This window comes from Talpa occidentalis, unplaced genomic scaffold (assembly GCF_014898055.3).
Source record: "Talpa occidentalis isolate TD23 unplaced genomic scaffold, MPIMG_talOcc4v2.1 talOcc4.3, whole genome shotgun sequence".
In the NCBI taxonomy this organism is placed as follows: domain Eukaryota; kingdom Metazoa; phylum Chordata; class Mammalia; order Eulipotyphla; family Talpidae; genus Talpa; species Talpa occidentalis.
In genome coordinates, this window is record NW_023603184.1 from 145,643,050 (window position 1) to 145,666,630 (window position 23,581).

The 23,581-nt window shown below is 45.6% G+C and overlaps 1 protein-coding gene across 1 annotated transcript in view; it reads right to left on the reverse strand.

Annotated features, from left to right (window-relative positions):
• DNER (delta/notch like EGF repeat containing) overlaps positions 1-23,581 on the reverse strand; it is a 249,442-nt gene that overhangs the window by 67,908 nt on the left and 157,953 nt on the right. Inside the window, exon 7 of the mRNA XM_054700131.1 lies at positions 7,619-7,732. Within this exon, the coding sequence (XP_054556106.1) occupies positions 7,619-7,732 (114 nt within the window). The remainder of the gene's footprint in view (positions 1-7,618; positions 7,733-23,581) is intronic.

A 23,581-nucleotide genomic window follows, 5' to 3' on the forward strand; every position in this document is an offset into this window, starting at 1 on the left:
CACAAGACAGAAGCAGCAAGTTAAAGCTCAACAAGCTAACAAGTTTAAAGAATGTTGTCATGTTCATGTGCCAATCAAGACACACCTTGTAAAATCAGAATTTGTTTTACCTGTTAGGTATATCCTACCTCTTTAAAAAAAAAAAAAAAAAGGCACTGAGTGATCATTAGTGGTTTTTTCATTCATTTCTTGCTGCCATCTTTCAACACTGTATGGCATCAGACTGGCTCCCAAGAGAAAAACAGAGCAGCGGTGAGGACAGCCTCCCATTACTCACCCACCGTCCACCCCACCCCCCACGAAGGGAGAAGTAAGCAAACAAGATTCCTTGCAGTATTTTTGTTTATTTAAACAATCTCAGAGAAACCATGCTATGCAAAAAAAAAAAAAAAAAAAACAGAAAAGAATGAAAAGAAACATGAACTTAGCTGTAAATTAAAAATTAATCGGTGTGCACCAAACAGAAATAAAATTGTATGCAGACTTATTAAGCCTAATACTCTGCTTTGCTTCCAAAAGGTGAAATTATATCCCACAAGGAAGGGGTGATTTAAGGATAAGGCAAATTTTTAAAAGACTAAGAACATTATTTTATTCAGGCCTGGTAACTTTATGAGGACAGGTTGCACATTTCTTATGTAAATACATGCAGTTTTACATGGTCCAAAGCAAGTATTTTCACCAAAATCATACATAGTTGGATGCTGGGAAAATATAACCAAATCTCAGGACTACAGTATTCCCATATTTTTACTGGGTAACATGCCCAGTTTCTGAACAATGCACACTTTCTCAGAGATAATTTTTATGACATGTGTGACTATTGCCTATAAATCCCTTACGATGAAAAGCACTGCCACTGACATATGAATTGAACAGAAGAATTTACAAGGCTAGAATACTCAAGGCTATAAAATGTAGAAAAATAAAAATAGTTTGGCTACACCCTTGGAACTTGATACATTGAGATATGACTCATAGGACCTTTAGGTCAGCATTAAGTTTTAGACCCAGACCATCCTTCAAGTCTCTTGGAGGTTATGAAACTTTCCTCATAAACACTATTGAAACAACAAGATGGATTGATCGACTCTGCAAGGGACTCTAGACTATATTGTAATCAAAGACTTTTAGGAATAGGGTCTTTTAAAGGCCGTCGTTAACAAGGAAACAATGGCCGGAAGAAATAAAAATGATTTGACCCAACCAAGGTGACTAATTCTTCATCATCAACAACAACATTTATTCAGCCCTTACTATTTGCCAGGCACAAATCTGAGAGTTTTGTCTGTTCTTCATATCAATTCATAAAGTCCACAAGTAGCACCACCATTTGCTAAATGAGGAAAATGGACCTCAGAAAAGCAAAGAGCTATAAGAGAGGTAGGGCCAGCCTTCAAACTCAAGCAGCATGACCCCAAAAACCCACAATTTTAACAAATCCAGTCTCCTGCCTTGTCATCACTACAGGGCCCAGACTCAGGCCCACTGACCTCCAAAGAGGACACTGCTTCTCAAAGTTTCTAAGTTAGACTATCTGGGACATATGATGGTAAAAGGCTTGGCCATGTCCTAATGGTCATAAGACAGAGTCCATACCTGGTTATGATCTTGCCCTCACGACAGAAGTGCAAGAGCACTTAATACAAACTTCAGGTCCCTGTCATCTTTTAGAAGATGTAGCACTCGTAAGTGTCTTTAAATTCATGTTTTTGAAATACATTGCATAGAATAATATTCTCTCAAAACAGTACATGAAGCCACACATTGTCACTTGGGTCTCTGATCACCAAATGCCTTCCACCACAGGTAGATGGCAGGAAGATGACGAGGCTCTAGGATATGTACCCCAGATGAGAGGTCACCCATGCAGGACAGATAAACAGCAGTACTCTACTGCTCAGTGTTTTCATCACTATTGAGGGTGCAAACAATCACATGAATAATCACTATTAGTATGTCTTTGTGTGGCATTCTACTTCAAAATACCTGGAACTGGGGGATAAAAATTGAGATGTAGAAGCAAATATGACAGCTAGATGGTGATATTCAGATTTTAGTCATGTATGTATTTAAATATATTCATATATTTGAGCCTACATATTCTATACTAACAAGCAATAATCATAGATATATACAATTAGACATCGTTAGAACTAAAATGCATTTAGTTTAAAATGTTGAGAACTCAATGTCCTAAATTAAATATAAAGACAGCAGGTTGAGCGCAGCACTGTGAGGCTGTCCACAGCCTCTACAGGGTGGGTTCAATTCCCGGCCAGCCAGGGAGATTCCCACATGGCATGGCAGACCTCTTCAATGGCGCGCACTGCTGACCTCAGCAGTGCTTTTGGTCTGTCTGCCTGTTCTGCTCCCCAATCTGTCTCTGGTGAATCCTCTCACCCTCTGTGCCTCTGGCCTGTACCCCAGCTCTTGTATAAAAAAAATTAAATCTTAAAATAAATAAATAAAGACAATGCCGATGTAAAGAAAAAACACATAGGCAATAAATCAGCCTCTGATCACTTACTTTGTAATTATTCAATAAGTTGAATATAAGAAAACACTTATGACATGTTCACTTTTGTGCCTTTACACTCCACTGTAACTAGAATCTGAAACTGCACTTTTCAAATATGGACCTAGTAAAAGTTGAGTAAAAATTCAAAGGAAAGACAAAACTCATTCGTGAAGGATAAAAATCTACTCAGAGGAGAGAAGGAATCTTCCAGGAGCAGAGTTTAAGTGCTAATTACTGCACAAGCTGACTCTTGGGTCTGCCTGAGTTTGAACTTTTGGAAAGAGGTTAAAAAGGAAGCAGAAGTCAAAGACACAGTTACCCAGGGAGGATTTCAACCTCCAAGGATTTTGCCAAGATCAGATAGATAAGGTTCCTTGAAGGAAATAGATGATGAAAAGGATGGAAAAGAGCAAGGCCATCAACTTGCAGTGTTGAAAGAACTATCCAGAGGGAAAACCCAGTTTTAACAGCTTCCTGATCTGGGAGGGATTTTGTGAAAGGATTTCACTATACTTGTTAAACAAAAAAAAAAAAAAAAAAAGGAAAAATTCTAGCTTTCTCCCAATGTAAGAATTTTTAGCAGAGACATTTAGAAGTTTTATAACCTAATCAACTTTATTATACTCTCAATTATGGTTACAAAGATAATCTTTAAAAATACACAAAGTAGAAAATGTTTTTAAAAATATATTCAGAGATAATATAGGAAATTGGTTAAGAATTCTAGTGCCAACTAATTCAAAGGGCTTTCTGCACTCCTGTGTTCCCTGCAGCACTGTGAATAGCCAACTAAGGAAACAATCTGTGTGCCCAACAACAGAAGAATGGACAAAGAGGATGTGATCTATATACATGACGGAATACCACTCAGCTATAAAAAAGGATGAAATCTTGTCATTTGCAGAAACAAGGAAGGAACTAGAAGGGATTATGCAAAATTAGAAGGAGAAAGGCAAATATCAAATGATTTCACTTGTATGTGGAATATAAAGAAATAAAGCAAAGGAACAAACAAAACTAAAGCAAAACAAACCCTAGAAATATGGCTGCAGAATTGGGATCACTAGAGGGGGAGGGGGAGGAACAAAGTGGGTGAGGAGGCCCAGTGGATGTGGTGGAAGACTATGGATGCTTTGGTGGTGGGTGTGCTGTGGTAATACATCTGAAGAGGTGCGAACCTAGTCCCCTCAATCATGTACAGTGTTGTAAGCTGTTAGCTCATTTAAATAAAAGCTACAGAAAAAATTAATATTGATTAAGTAAGGAGATAAAAGAAATCTAGTGCCAAATCGTCTGGGTTTAAATGTCCTGCTATGAGATCACACACAAGATATTTACTCCCCTGTGCCTCAGTTTCCCAATCTGTTAAATGGGAAGCTATAAACAGTATTTGCTTCATTTGAGGATCAAATGAGTTGGTAGACACAGTGAGCGATAGCTAAGTGTTGACTTTTATAATTAGTTTACCAACTTTCTGATAATGGAAAATAAGGAGAAAAATGTGCCCTGGCAAGGGAACTGGGAGCAGGTGACAAACACACACTTCCCACCCTAAAAGGGGAACCCAGGGAATTCGGGGCAGACAGAATCAACACAAACACCCCAAGGAGTAACTGAGAAGAGGCCAGATAGGAGCTAATTATTCATTTTCTTGGGTGTGATAATGGGGTTAGAGACTCGAAGGAAAATGTCTTTATGCTCAGAAAACATGCATGGTATTTGTGGGGAGGAGGTGTCATGAGGGCTATAATTTACTTTCAAATTACTTGGCAAAAAAAAAAAAAAACACAAAAAAACTACATATGTAAATACACACACATAAAGCAAACCTGCCAAAATGTTAATCACTGGGGGGAAAAGAAAGGAAGAAAGAAAAGTTAGTGGGCAGAGGTCAAGAGCTTGCTCAGAACCTCAGAATATTTTGTGAATTTAAGGCACTTTTCAGACTTGTTTTCACAGTGTGGCTTATATGAAAGTGCCCTGGAGGCGAAGGCTCTTTTGAAAGTGCAAAGTGCTCTATAAATATTAGTTTCCACAACTACCACCCAAGCGCAAGCCAGTGGGAGAGGCTCCTTCTGAAATGGCGATCCCCAGCTATCTACTTCGAGAAGAGGCTTCTGGACACTGCAAGAACCCTGCAGAACGGTGAGGGAGCTAAAGGAAGAGCCCCCTTCGTGGTCAGCCCCTCACGGAGGTAAAATGCTGGATGAAAGTCTCCATACAAAGACTGCAGGGAAGCTTGTCTTCATCTTTCCAATTCTAGATCATCCCAGTTCCTCCAGTCTTTATGTGGATCACGTGGAATTGATGGGTCACTGATAAAATGTGGATCACGTGGAATTGATGGGTCACTGATAAAGGCCAGGTCCCTAGACAGTCCCGAGGATACCCAGGTTTAGAGCACCACCTGTAGGCTAACATCTCTGTTTGCACTTGGCCCAGACATCCAGCTTCTAGGCTCACAGTACAACTGTCCAGCTGACTTCTCCACTTGAATATCACAGGGCTCCTCACACTCAACCTGTTCAAGAAGTAGAACGCTTCTCTCCACATCTCTTTCTCCATGAATGGCACAACCAGCCACAAGGTGACAGGTGTCATGGACTTGCTACCTCCCTCTTCCTACCCTCAAACCCTCCAACTGTAGAACTCTCCAGAGTTCACTCAAACCTACCAGCTTCCCTCTGTTCCAAATCCTCTGTTCCTTCTTTTCCTGCCGTTAACACCCATTCCTGGGACTTGGACAGCTTTTCTCCTTATTCACCCTCTTGTCTCTTCCCAACCTACATTCCACTCTGTTCCAGAATGAAGATTTCAAAATCCATTTGAAATGCATCACTGGTTTAATGACGATCATTATTAGGCAAACAATAATGATATCACCGCTAATATTTATTGAGCACAGGCAGGCACTGTGCTAAACACTTTATCTGTGTTGTCTCACTTCATCATCCTTGATCCTATGAAGTGGGTATCATCATAGCCCCAGTTTTACAGATTTAAAACACTAAAACATGGGAACTCACTTGCCCAAGGGACGAAGCTGGTGAGTGAGTAGGAAAACCAGGCTCCAAACCGAAGTTCTACTCTCTACCCTCAAGGATGAGGGTGAAACATCCACACCCAACCAACGAGCCTGTGCAGCCCCTCCCCTCACACACCCTCTTCCTTGTTCTCTCTGCTCCCTGATGATGCCCTCAACCTCACCACACCCCTCCTCCTCACTCAGGGTGTCCACACACAGGCAATTCTCCCAGATCTCCAAGACCAAGCAGGTCACTATCCTACATCTTCAAGACATGTAGAGGGAAATAAAAGCCTCCCACCCCAAATTATGTCCTGTTGGCCTAAGGTCAGTTTCATGGGAGGGGTATTGAAAGCAGATGTTGCTTTTGAAAAAGATGTTTACATGTAAGTTTCTATGAATGCGTGTACTAGAAGACCTCATCTATTTCTTCTCAGCAAAGGTAGAACCTGAATCTGCATATCTTTACCTACTATGGCTTCCCTGGTTACCTCCCTAAGTGATCTGCCCTTTCTCCTAAAGTCCTTCTGCTGTAGCTAAGCTATTTAAGAGGCATCTGAAGCCATGTGGACAAATTACTCAGTTGTGCTGGTGTCCTCCCATATATACCTACAGTGTAGAGGTTATTGATGGACGCTTAGAGTAGAAAATTTAAGATGGACGTTTTCACAAGGTCAAAACCCAGAAATGAGGGCAGAAAGGATTACCAGGCAGAGGTGGGGGCAGAAAAGATTTTCAGTGGTTACTGAAAACGAAACCAACCCGATCCCAAAGTGATAAATTCTATAGAGTAATTTCATCAAAGAGCAGCACGTAATTTTGCCTTGCTCTTGCAAAGTGCAGTTTTCTGTCCACATGTGTCCATGCAAATGTCTTTTTCCTTCATAAACTTGCCATGTGCTACTGAACAGGAAACTCTGCTGAATCTATTCGCAGAGGGACCCAAGAAATACCACACACCACACACCAAACCCCAACATTATTATTAAACTTCTTGATGACTTTTTCTCTTATCAGTCTGTGTGAGGCTTATTTGATTATTTGCCAGCCTACAAGAACCCAGAGGGGTACATGAAGATTTCCTTTGTGCCCAACCCACCTACACAGGCTTGAATCACGTAATTATCTGTGTCCCTCTGGAGGGGCCTTCTCAGCTTTGCTGAACCCCTTAAACCTTAAACCCAGCACAGTACCTCATGTATAGGAAGGGGTTGGCAATTCTTTGTTAACTAGAAAAATGACGTATTTGAGAAGTAAAATGTTACCGTGGTGGCCAGGGTGGTCTTTTATCAGCACCTGTGTATCTGTACCACTGTCCCCTGGGCCTCTCAGCCAGGGGGCATTTGTGGGGAATTTTACAGACAGATGTTCTTACACACTCAGACGCTATATTTAACCTCGCGGAGGATGGCAGCCTACTTCACGCAGTTCCAGCATCAAGTCTGTGGACAGGGAGCTTACAGGCTGGTTTAAAGCAGAAAAACCCTCCAATATCGTGTTATTCTTACAACATTAAAAGTTTAAAGGAATCCCATCCACAGCAATGCTCCAAGCAGAAATGAGGACTACACTTCCTTCAAGTACCAAATTATTCCTTGAACACCAGCTCGATGACTGTGATCATCTGCCTGTTTGGATGAAACTAGTCCAACAATAAAACTGTGTTTTTAAATAAAAGTAGCACTAAAGAGAAGGTTTTCCAGGAGACTTAAATTTTCTAGGACATTATAAGGTTGATTTAAAAACAAAATCAGAATCAAAATCAAAATCAAAAATGAAATAATTGAAAAAAAGAGGAAACTTTATAAGTGAAATTTTGCCATTAGAAAAAATTCATTGTATTAATTGTTCATTTTCAATGTGTAAACAAAAATCACAGTAATTCCAAGCTATGTCTAATATTCAAAAATAATTTTCAAGCTAGTCCAGCAAAAAGCTAAAAAAAAATCTTATATTTTGTAAATGGAACAAAGTAGGAAGTTCTTTTATATAGACTTTTCCAGAAATTTAAAATACACAGTTGATCAAGTTAATTTATGATATGAAACAAATGCAAAGATGATCATATCTACCTTCTGGGCACTGGCAGGTGAATCCTCCAAGATTAGAAACGCAAGTTGCTCCATTTCTACACGGGTCAAGGACACAGTAGTCAATCTTGGATTGGCAAAGCTCTCCAGTATAACCTGAGTAAAACCAGAGAGACAATTTAGAAAGTATGTCACTCCCAAACCACATAGACTGATGCAGTTAGCAGCACTGATGCAGAAGGCAACTGCCTTGAGCTACAGTCTCCCCAACACTCCTGGATGGAATCTGGATTTGCTCGGAGAAACAACGATTGCGGTAAAGAATCCTATTTCAAAGATCATTTACTTTGCAAAAGTCTTTAGTGCAAAGAGACTTTTCTTCAGCATTAGGGTTGCATTTTATGTTGAAACACTAGTCCAAACCTTCAGAAGCTGGGGCCTCCGTGGTAGTGCAAGGGGTTAAGCACAACACTGTGAAGCTATCCGCAGCCACTGCAGCGTGAGTTTGTTCCCCGCCAGGCAGGGAGCTGACCCACATGGTGCAGCAGACCTCTCCTGCCTCCCCACTGCTCCCCTCAGCAGTGTATTTCAATCTGCCTGTTCTGTTCCCCACTCTCTCTGGTGAATCCTCTTACCCCCTGCACCTCTAGCCTGTACCCCAGTTCTTGTATGTATAAATAAATGACTCTTCAAAGAAAAAAAAACCCTCAGAAGCTGAGATGAATACCACTGTCGATTGCTTTCTTCTGACATAAGGCAAAGTAAAATTGACAAGACTCTGCTCAGCCTCCTTGAAATGATGACCATATCCCTAAGTCAACCGGACACCTATAAAACGAACATCAGGAAAATGGCTAGAGAGCCATATGCTAAGTCACAATATATTCAAGCTAGAAGAATGCTTCTATGTCCACCCCATGCCCTACCCCCTCACCTTGAAGATAAAGAGATTGAGAGATAGAAGGGGAAGTATATTAGTCTACTAATCTTCATTCTTGTTCAATCACAAACCCAACCTAATACATTCTCTGCGCGGTGGTTTCACACAGCCTGAGAAACACCTGTGCAACCAAATAGCTTTAAATCAAATCCAAATTTTTATTGACTTTGAAGAAAAAAATTCCTCCAGAGAGATGAATTTGAAAAAAGAACATGCTAATAGGCTTTTCCTTTTAAAGCGGGAAACAGCTATCACACAAAGTTTGGAAAACATAAGATGTAAAATAGAAAGAGAAGAAAACCGCCCGTAGCGATGTTATTTGAGTGACAGAACCATTAATACGTTGGAGCTAATTCCTTCGGAATGTTTATGCATAGACATTTTCTACACAGCATAATTATACTGTAACATTTAGTATCTTTCTAGGGTGTATATAAAGTACACAAAAATTCGTCTTTCAGAATTATTAGTTATGAAAGACTGTCATTAGCACTTGAATTTGAGATTTGCAAAAATAAACCAACGGTACTAGAAGAGAGAGGATTTGCTTGAGCTTTGATCACCTGCCAAGCTAGTCTAAATTACAGGCTGCAAGTGTGGAGGCACTGATTTGAGATCCTGTTCCGCCTTACGTGCTTTGAAATAGTCCAGGAGATTCTAGCTGATTTGTGGGTACGAGAAGAGAAGATAATCGTGTGAACTAAAAATCCAAGCATTGGAACTAAAAGCTATCTTAAAATTCCAGACAAGAAGGTTGTAAAATGAAAATATGATGCCAGAACACATTTCCAAATAAAAGCTCTAAATGCAGAAGGAGAAAAAGCAAATGTTTTTTAAGTGGTGGGTACAAATCACCTTTTGGCCAAAAAAAATAGCTAATATTTATAAGAAGGCATTTATCTGTTTCTCCCATACAGTAATTCATCCTCAGTGCAATCCTGCAGGGTCAATACTACTAATAATGCCTGTTTTACAAATGAGGAAACTGAAGATTGGGAGGGTGAAGTAGTTTGCACCAAGTCAAGCACCTTGCTCTTGAACACAACACTATGTCTCAGTCAGCAAGCTTCTCACCATCCACAGCTGTGTACTCAGCATGAAGGGAAAGTAACAGAAAACAGTGGGTAAGAAAATATAGAAAGACACAGAGATAGGTGTAAAGAAACACCATAAATAACACGTTTCTGCCGGTGGACTTGTAGTTACATGTGCACTGTTGGTATCAGGAAATTTTTTTTTGATAGTTAGATTAAGAGCTTATGAGGGCCTCCCCGGTGGCGCAGTGGTTGAGCACTGGGTTGCGAAGCTGCCCGCAGCCTCTGCAGCACCAGTTCGATCCCCAGCCACAGGCGACAGTCCCACATGGTGTACAGACCTCTTCTGCCACCCGCTGCTCCCCTCAGCAGTGTATTTCGTCGGTCTGCCTGTTCTGTTCCCTGCTCTGGTGAATTTTCTCATGCTCCCATGCTTCTGACTGTACCCAGTGCTTGTATAAATAAATAAATAAATCTTTAAAAAAAAAAAAAGAGCTTATGATAGCTCATCCTAGTGGGGTTTTGAACCTCGGCCTAGTCCAACAGATTTTACTCTTTGAGAACTGTTGCCAGTAATTATTTTTTTAAATCCCTGCCTTCAAAGGTTCTACAGGATGGCTAGGAAAGCACATTTATGAAAAGGTAAAGCCAATTACGAATGGCAGTTTCTCGGAGGCAGCATGGCTTAAAGGATAAAGCGTCTTGAATCCTGTCATTAGGAAGACCTTAGAACCGTGACCACAAAGTCCTGCAAAACCCTGAAACATGGCCAAGAGCCGAAGAGATCACCTGCAAGAGGAGCATGTTCCTGCCTTACATTCCAGGCAGAAGAATGTAAGATTCCACGAATTCTTTAGAGAAAATGTTAATGGTTACTTTCTTTCAACTTTTTATTCGGGAATTTGGAACAGACAGAACTTTAGAGACTGGGGTATAAGCCCCACGTGTCCATCACCTAATGGCTTCAACCATTAGGAACATTTTGTCCATTTAAGTTCATCCAGATTCCTATTTTCTTATGGCCCTGTGGGGGTATCTGGGAGTGCATGTCATTTCACTGCAAAGACTTCAGTATCATCTCTAATAAAAGGAGATGTTTTTAGATGACTTTTGATGACTTCTTTAATTAATGTTTGGTCCCATCTATAAACTTATTTAAACAATTTATTTGATTTTGAAGAAAAAAAGCCAAGAAGAAGTTTAATTACAACATGTATACCCTATGTTCTGGAAGAGGTTCAATAATAACTAAATTTATTAATATCAACAATTTCTTTTTAAGGACCCAGATTTGTTTGTCTGGTGATACGGAGTCTTCTTGACAGGGGCTGTGAGGACAGGGAAGGCACCAGCCTAGGACAGGAATTTGCACACACAGCAGAGGCCACAAGGACACACTGGATGACTAATAAGCTGTTTTCTTTACACTAAAACTCTTACTTTAAACTGAGATTCCTGCCCTGATGATGCCAAAGGAGTGCGGGGCACTGATGCCATCAGATGATCCAGAGTCAAGATGACCAGGAGCTGAGAACAAACTCTGGGGGCTGAACACCAGGAGCATCAGTGGTGACCAGCTGTCCCGATGGCTGTTTGTCTATGACTGTCTTTGTCTAACTCATTATAAAAAGTCCAGCTTGAGATGACATGGCAGAACAGTTTCTTCAGGTTGCTATGCCCACTGTTCTCTCAGCTCAGTGGGCAGTGATCTAAAAAATAAAAGCGCTTATTGATTTAATTTCTGTCTCTGCTTATTGGCTTTCTGCACTGACAGGCAGCATCAGAAACCCAGCCTCATCCTGCTAAGAATCCCGTGCACTTATTAAATTCTAATAAAATAGTTAAACCTATAGGCAAGGTAAGTCTTGAATGCTATTAAGTGCTCCAACCCTGTATGCAAGTTTAGTAAGATTTCAATCTAAGAAGCCAATCCGCATTGGCAGTGTGTGGGGTGTTTGGGGTTGTCATAATGGTCTGGGGGTCCTGCACTGCCAAGATGGTTCAATATAACAAGAGTTTTCTCTCTCCACAGCCAAAAGCACATTGAGGACCATTAGTCAGGGATTGGTCCCTGTCTAGTTGCTTTTTGTTCCAGGGCTTTAAAGGTTCACATGAAAAGATTTTTAAATATGGGAAAATGGAACTATAATGAACAGGGCTGAGTGTAGTTGGCTAGATCTGGAAAGTGTGTGAGCACGGGTGTGTCCATGGGCTCAGCAGAACTGGAGATAAAAGCAAGAAGGGAGAAGTGTGAGGCGGAGTAAGAGAGGCGGGACTGGGGTTATGGGGTCACAGCATCACCCAGCATCCCCAGTTGCAGGAGCCATTGTCAATACCCACCCTGTGACGTGCTGACCTGTTGCTCAGGCCCTGACCTGTCCACATGAGGATGGGTTATGTACCTCAGGGAGTTGCTGTTGGAATGTCCCATTATCACTAACCCTGCTGCTCCTACTCATCAACTAAGGGAGAGGTGGGCAGAGGGTGAAAACCAAAGGTGCTGTGGTTGGCATAAGGGGCTTTAAACACCAGCGAGTCATTTCCTGGGCCTCAGAGAACAGTGACTCACCTGCGGTTGTCAGACAAAGCCACAGCAATGAACTCTCTACTGGATACCTAAGACACACGAATCATTTTGGCTCTGTCTTTGTGTTCTCCAGCTTTAAGCTTGATTTGCTTTTTTACTTAATATCAAAACCAAATGAAAGGGTGGTAGGCATTTAAATGAAACAGACCATTAGAGTTTGGGCTGGGTTCTTTCTTCCAGCCTGCTGAAAGTTTGTCTTTTCTCCAGATAAGAAAGTAACCTCGCTGATCATGAATCTCTTCAAGTTACCAAATCGGTGCCCACCCCACGGGATGTGGTAGATGATGTTCAAGCAAGGCTGTGAAGTCAGCTGGGCATAGGAGAGGTGGCCACCGTGTGTGTGTGCTGTGGAAGAATTTGCTTTAACACATACATACAAATGGGCATTTCAGGCCATAAAAATCTCTGCCATAAGTTCCAGGGAGGCACGAGGGCATGAAGAAAAGTCCATGTGAAGGCACAGGAGTCTGGAGGGCAGCTGTAAATGTGGTTCAGACTTTCCTAAAAATGCACAGTGACAAACGTCCCTCCCTCCAGTTCCCAGGTGACTAAAGTCCATACCTAGCTACAAAGGCAAATACCATCATCGCCCCCTTCCTCCTAGCCAGTGATATGCCCTTTCCTCTTACAGCCAGACCCCGCTCTCCTGGACCACCTCCCAAAAGACGGCCACGGCCACGCCACGTGAAGCCTTTCATATTGTTTAGTTCTGGGCATCCCTGCCTCTCCCCAGGACTCCAGCACTGTCTCGGCAGCCCACGACCCCTGCTCTCTGACAATACATCCTCCAATCCACATGCAAGTAGCCAAAGAGATCTTTCTAGACATCATTTGCAAATTACTCTTAGACTTAAACCCTCCAGTGGCTTCCCAAAGAGTTAGAATAAAACCCAAACATTTTAGGGGCCTCCCCTGGTGGCGCAGTGGTTGAGCGCTGGGCTGCGAGGCTGCCCGCAGCCTCTGCAGTGCCAGTTCGATCCCCGGCCACCAGCGAGGGTCCCACAAAAAAAAAAAAAAAAAAAAAAAAAAAAAAACATTTTAGCCCCTGGCTAATGGGCACTATCTGCTCTGGTACTGCCCCCTCTGCTCTGTCCACTCTCCCCACTGACCACCACGCTGCTGCCACTCTGGGCCTCCTGCTGTTCCTAGTCTCACCAGGCGCCATCTTACTCTCTAGCCTGGTTTTTGAGCTGCGCCCTCAGGACTACACAGAATACACAAGGTGGTGCAGGTTACAATAAAAGCAGGTATGGTCCTGCCCTAGAGAGAGGTCTGGTGCAGATTTAAACTGGGCACTTAATAGAGAAGCTACTCAAGAGAGCTAAGCCGCCAACTTGGGGAGGGAGGGAGCTGGTGGAGATTCAGTGGGATTTCAGCCATAAAATCAGGAAAGACAGTAGAGGTTGAAAGTGAATTACATAAAGAAGTGGAGGACCTAATAGAAGGACATTAAAGTCATCTCTGGAGCCAGGTAGGGAGCTGCGGAAATGTCTTAAGGGAACTAACACAAGTACACAGGGAAGGAAGTTAACCACACACTGAATGGGAGTTACAAATAAAATCAGAATAATTAGGTCGGGATGGCTTAGGACTCCAGAGGCTGTGCAGTGTGCAACCAATTCCATTTGGAGAGTACGGACAGGAGATCACTGCAATCAGGTACAACAAACAAGAACTCCTTCCTCTGTGCATCTGTCTCTGCATAAGAAGAGTCGCCCTGACGCTGGGCCTGGTGAGAGAGCCAAGATCACGGGTCTGAGTTGCTCACTGGGGAGGGAGACGCAGGAGGAGCAGAAGCTAAAGCTCTGGCCAGGAAGGGGCAGCAGAGCTCAGTCCAGGGCACCAGACCTTTGACTCACAATGATAGTGGCAGTGACACCTGCCCACGCAGGTGTGCACCAGGTAGCTCAGAAGCCCAACACGTGCAACCTTCTATTTAACCTGCACAACCACTACTATGTGGCCGCATTCTGGATCCTGTCACAACGCAGGGGGTGCTAAACTTCCTAGGATATACAAGACAGCCCCCTCGAGCATTTAGCCAGCCCCAAATGTCCCTGACATCAACATTCAGAAACCTGGGTCCTTCAGACTGAAACCCTGCATTTTTGTCTCAATGCCTCTTACCATCCCTTCACCAGAAACCAATCCTATGCAAAGCAGAGAATGGCACCTTCAGAAGAGCTTAAAAATAATCCTTGGGAATATTTGCAACGTCTAGCTAGTTAAAGACTATTTTTAAATAAATTGACACTGAATAAATGGAGGATTTATCACTGGGGTGGCTCGTGAAGAAATAAACAATTGGTTCAAAATAGGTGACTACTAGAACTACTGTCCTCGTCAAGAATCACAGGGGCTAGAGTGTCTCTTTGGAGAACATTCTAGTATAACAAAAAAGATGTAAGCAACATCATGCCTCAGCATATACAGGAAGGATGCCTCACAAGGCCCTTGGGGTGACTAAAAATGAGGCTTAGAACTTACAAAGCAGCCTGATCCCGAGAGATGAAGTCAGGTGAGTCAGGAAGAGGTGCTTGGCAGGTTGGAAGGTGAGCAGAGCCACTGAGTAAAGGCACCAAGTGCCTCAGCCCACATGTCACCTGTGTTCTGCTATGAACCATTGTCAACATTTATATCACTTTATATTTAAGTATAAAATATAATTTCCACTTGATCAGTGCATGGAGAAAAGGAGCTGGTTCCCTATGAATATCCCAATGGTTTGGAGAAAGGGGTGACTTTTAATTGCCAGCAAGGCATAAAACACCCACCCCCAAGTACACCCAAAGCACTGCCTATACTGTCGTCTCCAAATGAAGGAAGCCCGCCTGGAGTTTAATGACAAATTCCATGAGGCATAAGTGAAATGGGCTACATGAGGCAGACTATTCAAAAACAAGGCAATCCATCAGCCGTTTTTTTTAAGTCTTCCCCCAACCTGCACAACCAACTTGATGCCAACTTCACGAGTCCTCTGCTTAAATGGAAATGTGCCTCTGTGCTGAGCTGACTCTGTGAAGTGGAACCTAATTGCCTCTTTGGAGAGTAGTCCTGAAAGCTTCCAAGGTGGGAGCTGTGGTGAGAGCTATTTTTACTGTTGCTGGTCTTTTAATAGCTGAGCCTGTGCAGCGAAGCGAAGCTTCGGGATTTGTGCTAAAAGCTGATGCCACAGAGAGAGGCCCCCGGCCTGCCTGTGCCCTCGGGGACGGACCAGCAGGCCCTGCTGCAGAGATGGAGGGTCTGCATAGCCTGCTGAGCAAGAAATAAATCACAGGAGTCTGTACCACCCAGCTCTCCCATCTCAGACACATCCAATTTCAAAGTTGGAGGGCAGAAATGATTGCACAGAAAAAACTAGTAAGAACCTCTGGTAAAGGGATACAAACACATCTGAACAAATTCAAAGCCAAAGGCGAAGGAGGGAAGTTATCGGAGGCCCATCTGTGCAAGGCAACTAATGAACTATCATTAAAACGGGAGTGAAAAGGCAGTGGAAAGAACAGTCTGCAAGAAACTGACCCTCAACAGCCCTGGGGAAGCTCAGCCCCAGCTTCAAAAACAAAGGAAGCCACATCTCGTGAGAAGAGGCAAGAGGCAGCGTGCACGGACAGTGGGTGAGAGTCTGGGACGATGGTGCCTCGAGCTGCTGAGTGAGAACATCAAAGGACTGACTTGGACCTTCCTTCCCTCACAGCTGGACGGGGCACCACAGGCACCTGCCTCCCATTACAGGTAACCCCTGCGATGGATGAGATCAGCCCTGAGCAGCAGCCACCATTGCTGTTGACTGCGTCCTTGAACTCACAGAGGCCGTGTCACGCCTGCACATTGTAGCAGGCTCATAATTATTGAATGAATGAATGAATAATTTGTGGATTTTCACACGTCCAAGCATAATGCCAATATCCTTTATCTCTCTGTTTTTAAGAGGCATCCAGGGCAGGGTGCTCCGGTGGGGGCCCTGCACCAGCAGCACTGGGAACCTGCTATCTCTGCCCCTCACCTCATCATCTGGGACCTACAGAACCAGACTTCTGGGACGGCCCGGCATTTTAAGTTTTAAGAAACCATCCCCATGATTCTGATCCAAGGTACCTGCTCAAGGTTGAGATCTGGAACATCAGCAGATGTTTTTTTAACATCAAACACTAATATTATTCATTTAAGAATTACCCATGGGGTGCAGGTGGCCAAGGAAAGAGATGGGAGAGCAAGAGTCAGAGGCTCCATCGTGTCACAAAGTCTTCACTGATCGCAGCGCCGACACGTGGCTTTTCTTGGCCAAGCCTCTGTAAGCTCAGTGACTGTACCTGCCACTGCATCATCTCCAGATCTGCAGCCCTGCTGTTTAAGAGCAGGTCCCCAGCACCCAGCGCAGGGCAAGGAAATGAACACTCCACTCCTTATCTAGTGGAGCACAAGCTCCGGGCATTACTGGGTTTTAAATCATCTTTCATTCCATTTCCCCTAGAACCCAGATAAGAAATTGTGAGGTTGAAAGAGTCCAGAATCTGTCTTCTTAGGCGGTGATGACAAGGGAGGGCGGGATTTCAAGAAAGATTCCTTTCCTTCAGCAGGGCCTAACAACTCCCCTGGAGACACTGAAGTTGCGGCCCAGTTGGCTCGCTGGGGAGGGAGACACAGAAGAGCAGAAGCCAAAGCTCCGGCCAGGAAGGGGCAGCGGAGCTCAGTCCAGGGCACCCACCTCTGATTCCCAGTGACGGTGCAGTGACACCTGCCCACACAGGTGCGCACCAGGTAGCTCTGAAGCACAGCGCGCACAACCTTCTATTTAACCTGCACAACCACTGCCACGCAGCCGCACTCTGGGTGCTGTCACCCAGTCAGACCAAAACTGAGACCCAGTCGGAGCAGGAAACCTCCCGAAGGTCACAAGGAAAGGTGCGCGGGCAGGTTCTGCCCTCGGGCTTCTCCGCCCAGCCGGCTGCCCTGGGATTCTGGCACCTGCGGGGAGGCTGTGGCCAGGGTGCAGGCAGCGGGTGACGACAGCCTGGATCGGGTCACGGGGTGGGAGAGAAGAGGGGCAGGTGGGCCACCAAAGAGAAATACGACCAGGAGTCGATGGGGAGGATGAGCTCCCAGCCCGTGCGATGAGGGTGGAGGCAGGAACTAGAGCCCAAGTGGGGGTGCGAGGGGGGGTGCAGGGAGTGGGGTGTGGGGGGCACATGGGGGTACATGGGGCTTGGGGGGTGCGTGGGGGCATGTGGGGTGCATGGGGGGGCGCGTGGGGCGCATGGGGGCGTGGGGGGCATGGAGGCACGGTGGGGTGCGTGGGGGGCACATGGGGGCATGTGGGGGGCGCACACCCACAGGTCTAGCCTTGGGTCTGAAGAGGATGATGCGGTGTTGGCAGATGCATCTGGTCAAGTGGGGCGCTGAGGGGCGCTCGGGAGGGAGGCAGGCTGGGAATGAGCGGCTGCTACACACAGGAGAGGCCACCAGCTGAGGAAGGTGCGGGCTGAGCTCCCCAGGTAGCAGGGAGAGGCGGGAGGGAGCGGCCGGCGGGGTCTCAGGGAACCACTCTCCGTGCCCTGCCGCTGCCAACCGCTGAGCCCGGGATGGTGTAACGAAGCTAAATGGGTAAGAGCACAAAAAAGAAAGAGCAGCAGCGGGTCTCAACTTTTCTCTGAAGCTTGCTGTGACAGAGCAGAGCTTGGAGGCTTCCCAGCTGCCCTCGAGCTGAGCTCCAAGGCCAACGGAGCTGGAAGACAAGAGACAGAGAAGGGGCTACCTCGAGGGAGGGCCCTGAAGCAGACTCGACACCCCAGCTCTGTGAAGATCAGCCTCACCGTGTTTCTGGGACTCCCTACCGGGCTCCAGCCTCGTCCAGGATTCTTCACCCCCTCACCTGCCCAACGCATGACCCTCCTTGCAACAATCCTGTATTTAAAAAACAAGGAAACCCAAGAGCAGAAAGTGTCAGCCCTTACAGGAGGTCACTTAACTGCTAACCAAGAGGCTGGACTGAAGCCCTTGCCAGCCGGTTACTGCTCTGCTTTGGTTCCCTCAGCACCAGCCAGGCTCTGGGGGGCGGAGATCAGCACCACAGGCACCACCAGTGTTCTCCTGAGACCCTGCCAGCCCCTCCCTCCCTCCTCCCCCCTTCACCTGGAGAGCTCAGCCCCCCCTCTTCCTCCCCTTGGGGAGCCGTCACTCTCAGCCATCTCCTCGAGTGGATGGCTTCCAGAGCCTTCCTCCAGCCTGAGGGGACACCCCACAGTGACATCCATCCCCCGCGACCAGTGTCATACTAACGGGAAATTGAGAAACTGGGACTATAGTCCCGGGAAACATACTGTCACCCCAAGATGGACAGAGCTAAGAGGCCTGAATGGCTGCTTCCCTCTGGTGACCTCCCTCAGCCTCACAGCCACCCTGCCATACTCCACACACGCAGGCGAGCCTGGGGCTCCTCACTCTGGAACTCTGTGTGCACCCCTCACAGACGCACCCCGGGTATCCTCTCCTTGAGCCCAGGGCGAGCAGGACCCAGCCAGTTCTGCTTTGTTTGCAGGGGGTCACCCACTTCCGACTCCCACCTCGAGGGGCCTCGGTGCCGGCTGGGGCAACAGGCGTGTCTGACAGCGTAAAGCCAGGGCGGGAACACAGTTCCTTCCCCTTGCCTAGGAAATGATGATTTTTTTTAAAAATAGGCTGAAATCACCAATTAGTCAGAACAATGAAGTGCTTTGCAGTTGGAAAATGCTTTGTACAAAGCTAATAATATTTTGGCAGTGGTGTTCTGAACGTGGATCACAGCTATTCTCTTCAGATATAGCTCCTTTGAGGAAAAATTATATTCCTGAAATTAGAAGGCTTTTAGAAAATAAAGCCTGATTAAAGAAGGTAAATTTCAACTTAATCACGTGTCGCGTGTCTACTGTGCCCACGGCGCAGGACTTGGTGCTGACGGGGGACGGAGCAATGACAATGAAGAGGACATCAAGGCCTCTGCCCGCAGGCCAGCGACAGGGTGAGGGGACAGAGGAGGAGACAGGGCGTGCGTCCCTACTGCGTCCCTGCACACCTCACATGGAATTTTGCCTTATTCTAGTCCTTCATTCAATCATTATCCAGCAAATCTTTATTGAGCACCTACTATGGGCCAGACACTGGAAGAGGTTCTGGAAGTATGTGTCCAAAAAACAGGTGGGGGCTTGCATTCTCACTTAATACACCTCTTCAGTTGTGGTGAGGGCTCTTGTAATCTGACAAGCGTCAAAGAAGCAGCCCAGAGAGGCTGAGTCGGAAACTGGTCAGTATGGAAGCAGGACTCAGATTGCTGGGTCCGGAGGCTGTGGCCAAGTGGGACAGGTTGGGCACCAGGGCAGATGGAACCAGGCCCCTGGCTGGCACGCATGACCTCAAAGGAAAAGCAAAGCCTCCTGGTTCTGAACCAGACAGTGTGGGCTCAGGGCTGGGTGGGAAGCAGACAAGGGAGAGGGGAACAGCCCACACTGAAGGGCTCACCGTGTGGGATCCATGACTGTCGTCTGGGATTCAGACTCTCCAGCCCCTGCTGTTACATAGGATGCTATCATTTCAGGACATAAAATAATGGAGACTGTTTCAATTTCATCCCTTGCGTTACTTTTGCCTCTCAAATGCCTTCAGAGTGGCCCAAGCTCACATTGGTTCACGCTCATGTCTCGCCCATCTCTTGTCCTTGCAAACAGGGCCACGTGGGGGAGTTGGACACCTCATGACGATGTGAAAACCCAGTGGCTATGACCGTCTCCAACATGGTGCTGCCCTGCGGCCTGTGTGGCAGCTCCTGGCCAGCTCCCCTGCTCCTGTCCCTGTGCGTTACCTCTCAGAGTGATGTCAGAGCTTCTGACACAGCCCACACGACATCAGTGCAAACGGCGGCCACCTGTGGTTTGGACAAACCCAGCTGCCAAAGTCGATAATCAAGAGTAGTTTGTGCTGCTGATAAGTCCCTTCTTTTTGACAGTATTATAAGAAATTTCTAGGAAAATATCAGTTATGTTTGATAAAAATGCATTCCCCACCACAGAACTTGCACTGACCATAATCTATAATCCATTCTGTACTGTGTCTACGGCATTCATCAATATCTCGCTATGTAAAAGGTCAACTTCTGCTTCCAAAAAAATTGCATTAAAAATCAAAACGAAAGCTCAAGCATAGAGTTTGTTACTTAACCAACTCAACACCGGATCTGTAATATTCATGCATTTCTAGATTTCCTACAGGTCAGAAAATTCCATGTCCATGGCATTTTATGTAGAAATTAAAGCAAAATATCAAAATAGTAGAAAATTTGGAGCTGAGGTTTCTTTGCTGAAAATAACATTTCATTTTCCAAGAATTGGTCACCTCTCAAGAGAAATGAATACTATTGCATCAAGTGAACAACATCTCCATGAAGAGGTTTTGTTGGGAGAACCTGGTTTGAATTAATTCACTCATCAAACAAGGTAATTTCTCAAGATCAAACTTGCAATAATCTGAGCAGAGCAGGAAGCAATTTCAAAAGAAAAACATACTTCCCAATGCTTGAGAGTTCTCGTGCATAAATCTAGAGCTCCAAAGGTCAATTAATTGATGTTAATTAACCTGTAAATAGTTCTTCCTCAAAGGAAATGTAGTTTTTCTATGGAAAAAAAGAAAGTTTTTCAAGAGTGTTCAGAACTAAGTAGACAACTCTTCATTTTGTGCTACCAGTCCCCTTTTTTGGGCATATTTTGCTTAATATCCCTTCTCTTAAGAAGATGCCTATTTGAGGGCCTCCCTGGTGGCCCAAGGGGTTAAGCACCGTACTATGAAGCAATCCACAGCTTCTGCAGCATGAGTTCGATCCCCTGCCAGCCAGGGAGCAACCCACATGGCGCAGCAGACCTCCCCTGTGTCCCCACTGCTCCCCTCAGCAGTGTATTTCAGTTAGTCTGCCTGTTCTGTTCCCAGAACAACTCCCAACTCTGTCTCTGTTAAATCCTCCCACCCCCTGCATCTCTGGCCTAAACCCCAGCTCTTGTATGCATAAATAAATAAATCTTTTTTTTTTTTTTAAAGATGCCTATTTGATGTGAGAAAGTTGAAAGATCAACACTGCCTGCAATGACAGTCACCCCAGGGCCGGCTGTGTGGCTGCACGCACAGGAAGACAGCTGAGTGAGTGACTGGATCCTAGGCCTTGTGGGCAGTTTCAAAGCCCACCCATTGCTGGCTGCTTCTCCTGGCATGACAGAGACCAGAAGGGCGCCCACCACACTGTCCCCAAGTCAGAGTCTCTAGGGACCGTGACTGGATTCTGGCAAATGGCTGTGGTGGAAGTGATAGTGGGCCTCCCAAGCTCTGTCCTCAGCACCTCACACAAGACCCTGCAGCTCCCCCTTTCTTCTGCAGCAGCTGTGGGTGCCTCTCTTCACAATGTGAAGGGACCTGGGTCCCTGCGGGTAGGTGTCTTCTCATGACCCAATAGAATCAACCATTCTTGGAAGCCACAGAGGTCTGGGTCCATGTGTCACTGCAGCAGAGTCCAGCATGGCCCGTGCTGATATTCTTGGCCAAATTACAAAATTCCCTTGTGCCTTTGTTTCCTTGTCTACAAAACCGGTATAATGAAGAGTGCTTAACTCAGAGACTGTTCTAGAATACCCTTAGAAAGCACTCAGCACAGTTCTGGCACATGATAAACATTCTATAAACATTAGCTCTGTGTGTGTGTGTGTGTGTATGTGTGTCTGTCTATGTGTCAGTGTGTGCCTGTGTGTCTGTATCAGTGTGTATCAGTGTGTGTCTGTGTGTGTGTTATATGTCTCTGTATGTGCATTAACTACAGTAAAAATCTCACTGAGAGGTAGGACTAGATACCAGAAGGAGGTGGGGAGCTGTCCCACAGGGACAGTGACAAAGCAGAGCCAGCAGGAATAAGTCAGAGCAAGTCTCTGGGCACAGAGAAAGTTAGGGCCCCGGAGTGACAGTTCCCACATCTCTCTGCCTCTGACTAAGATTCGCTCCAGAGCCTGAGGAGGAACAGAAGTCACAGGGAGGGAATCCCGTGGACCCAGCTCTGTGAAGGCCACTGGGAGTCAGGCAAACCCTGAGATAGGCAGGAGGCCTGAGAGGCCCAGCTAATCCGAGGCCACCTTTGGCTAATGTAGACAGTCAGAAGGATGCAAGAGCGTGGCAAGCTCCAGCGAGCACAACAGATTTCAAATGGCCATTGTTGTTTCGTCACTGCTTTAAATTCTACTCAACAGGAAGGAGCTTCTTGTCCGTGGAGGGCTGTCTCACAGCTGGACGACTCCACACCAGCCATGCCTTTCTGCAGGAAGCTCGGACAAGATAGTGAATGTGGGTGGAGGTGTCTTACCCTGTTTTTTTTAAAGTTGTTTAAATTGTAACCTTTGTATCAGGTTGTTGGAAAAACCATGATGTATTTTTTTCTGTTTTCTTTGCAAAAATGGCTTTTCCGACAACCCAATACACAGGTATCTATATGGAAAATAAAATGGGGTATTATTCTTTGAAAATTGGAACATTTTAAATTTTATATTCTCCCAAGTCCACCCCTAGGTAGCCCTAAAGCCACCTCGAACACGTGGGCGACAGAAGACACACACGTAGGTGCCTCTCGTGCTGGGCCGCGGGGCACAGATGAATGCAGCTGACTGCAACAGCCCCAAAGCAGGAAACCCAGCGACCAGCGACGCAGCGGGGCCCAGTGAGGGAGCAGTAAGCCCCAAGAGTCACGTGCGTGCTCCTGCTTTTATAAAGGTGTAAACAATTAAAACTTAAAATAATGCTTTTTAGAAACATGTAATCATTAAAACCATATAGAAAGGAAGACAAAGGACTGATAAACGTGACATTCCGAGTGACCGTTGTCTCTGGGTGGGAGGAGAGGTCAGGGGTGCGTGGGGTGACCCGAGTCCATGATCAGTTATAACTTCTGTGTTGGGAAGGGTCTTGGCAGGCATCGTTACTGTATTAAAGTAGCCAAGTAAATGCATGAAAGCAAGCTGTGGGCGTGAGGACAGAGTGTCACACACAGCACTGGGGGTGCTCCATCCTGTGCACAAGGGGTGATGGATCTGAGATGTGGCCCTACATCTTGGAATCGCATACAACGTTGTAAATCCATGCTACCCCAAGAAAAATAAATAAAAGTTGGCCTCCCTGGTGGCGCAAGGGGTTAAGCACCGCTCTGTGAAGCAAGCCACAGCCTCTGCAGCATGAGTTTGATCCCTGGCCAGGGAGAAACCCACATGGTGAGGCAGACCTCTCCTGTCTCCCCACAGCTCCCCTCAGCAGTGTATTTCAATCGATCTGCCTGTTCTGTTCCCCACTCTGTCTCTGGTTAGTCCTCTCACCCCCCGCATCTCTGGCCTGTACCCCAGCTCTTGTATGCATAAATAAATAAATCTTCCAAAAAAAAGAAATAAATAAAAGTT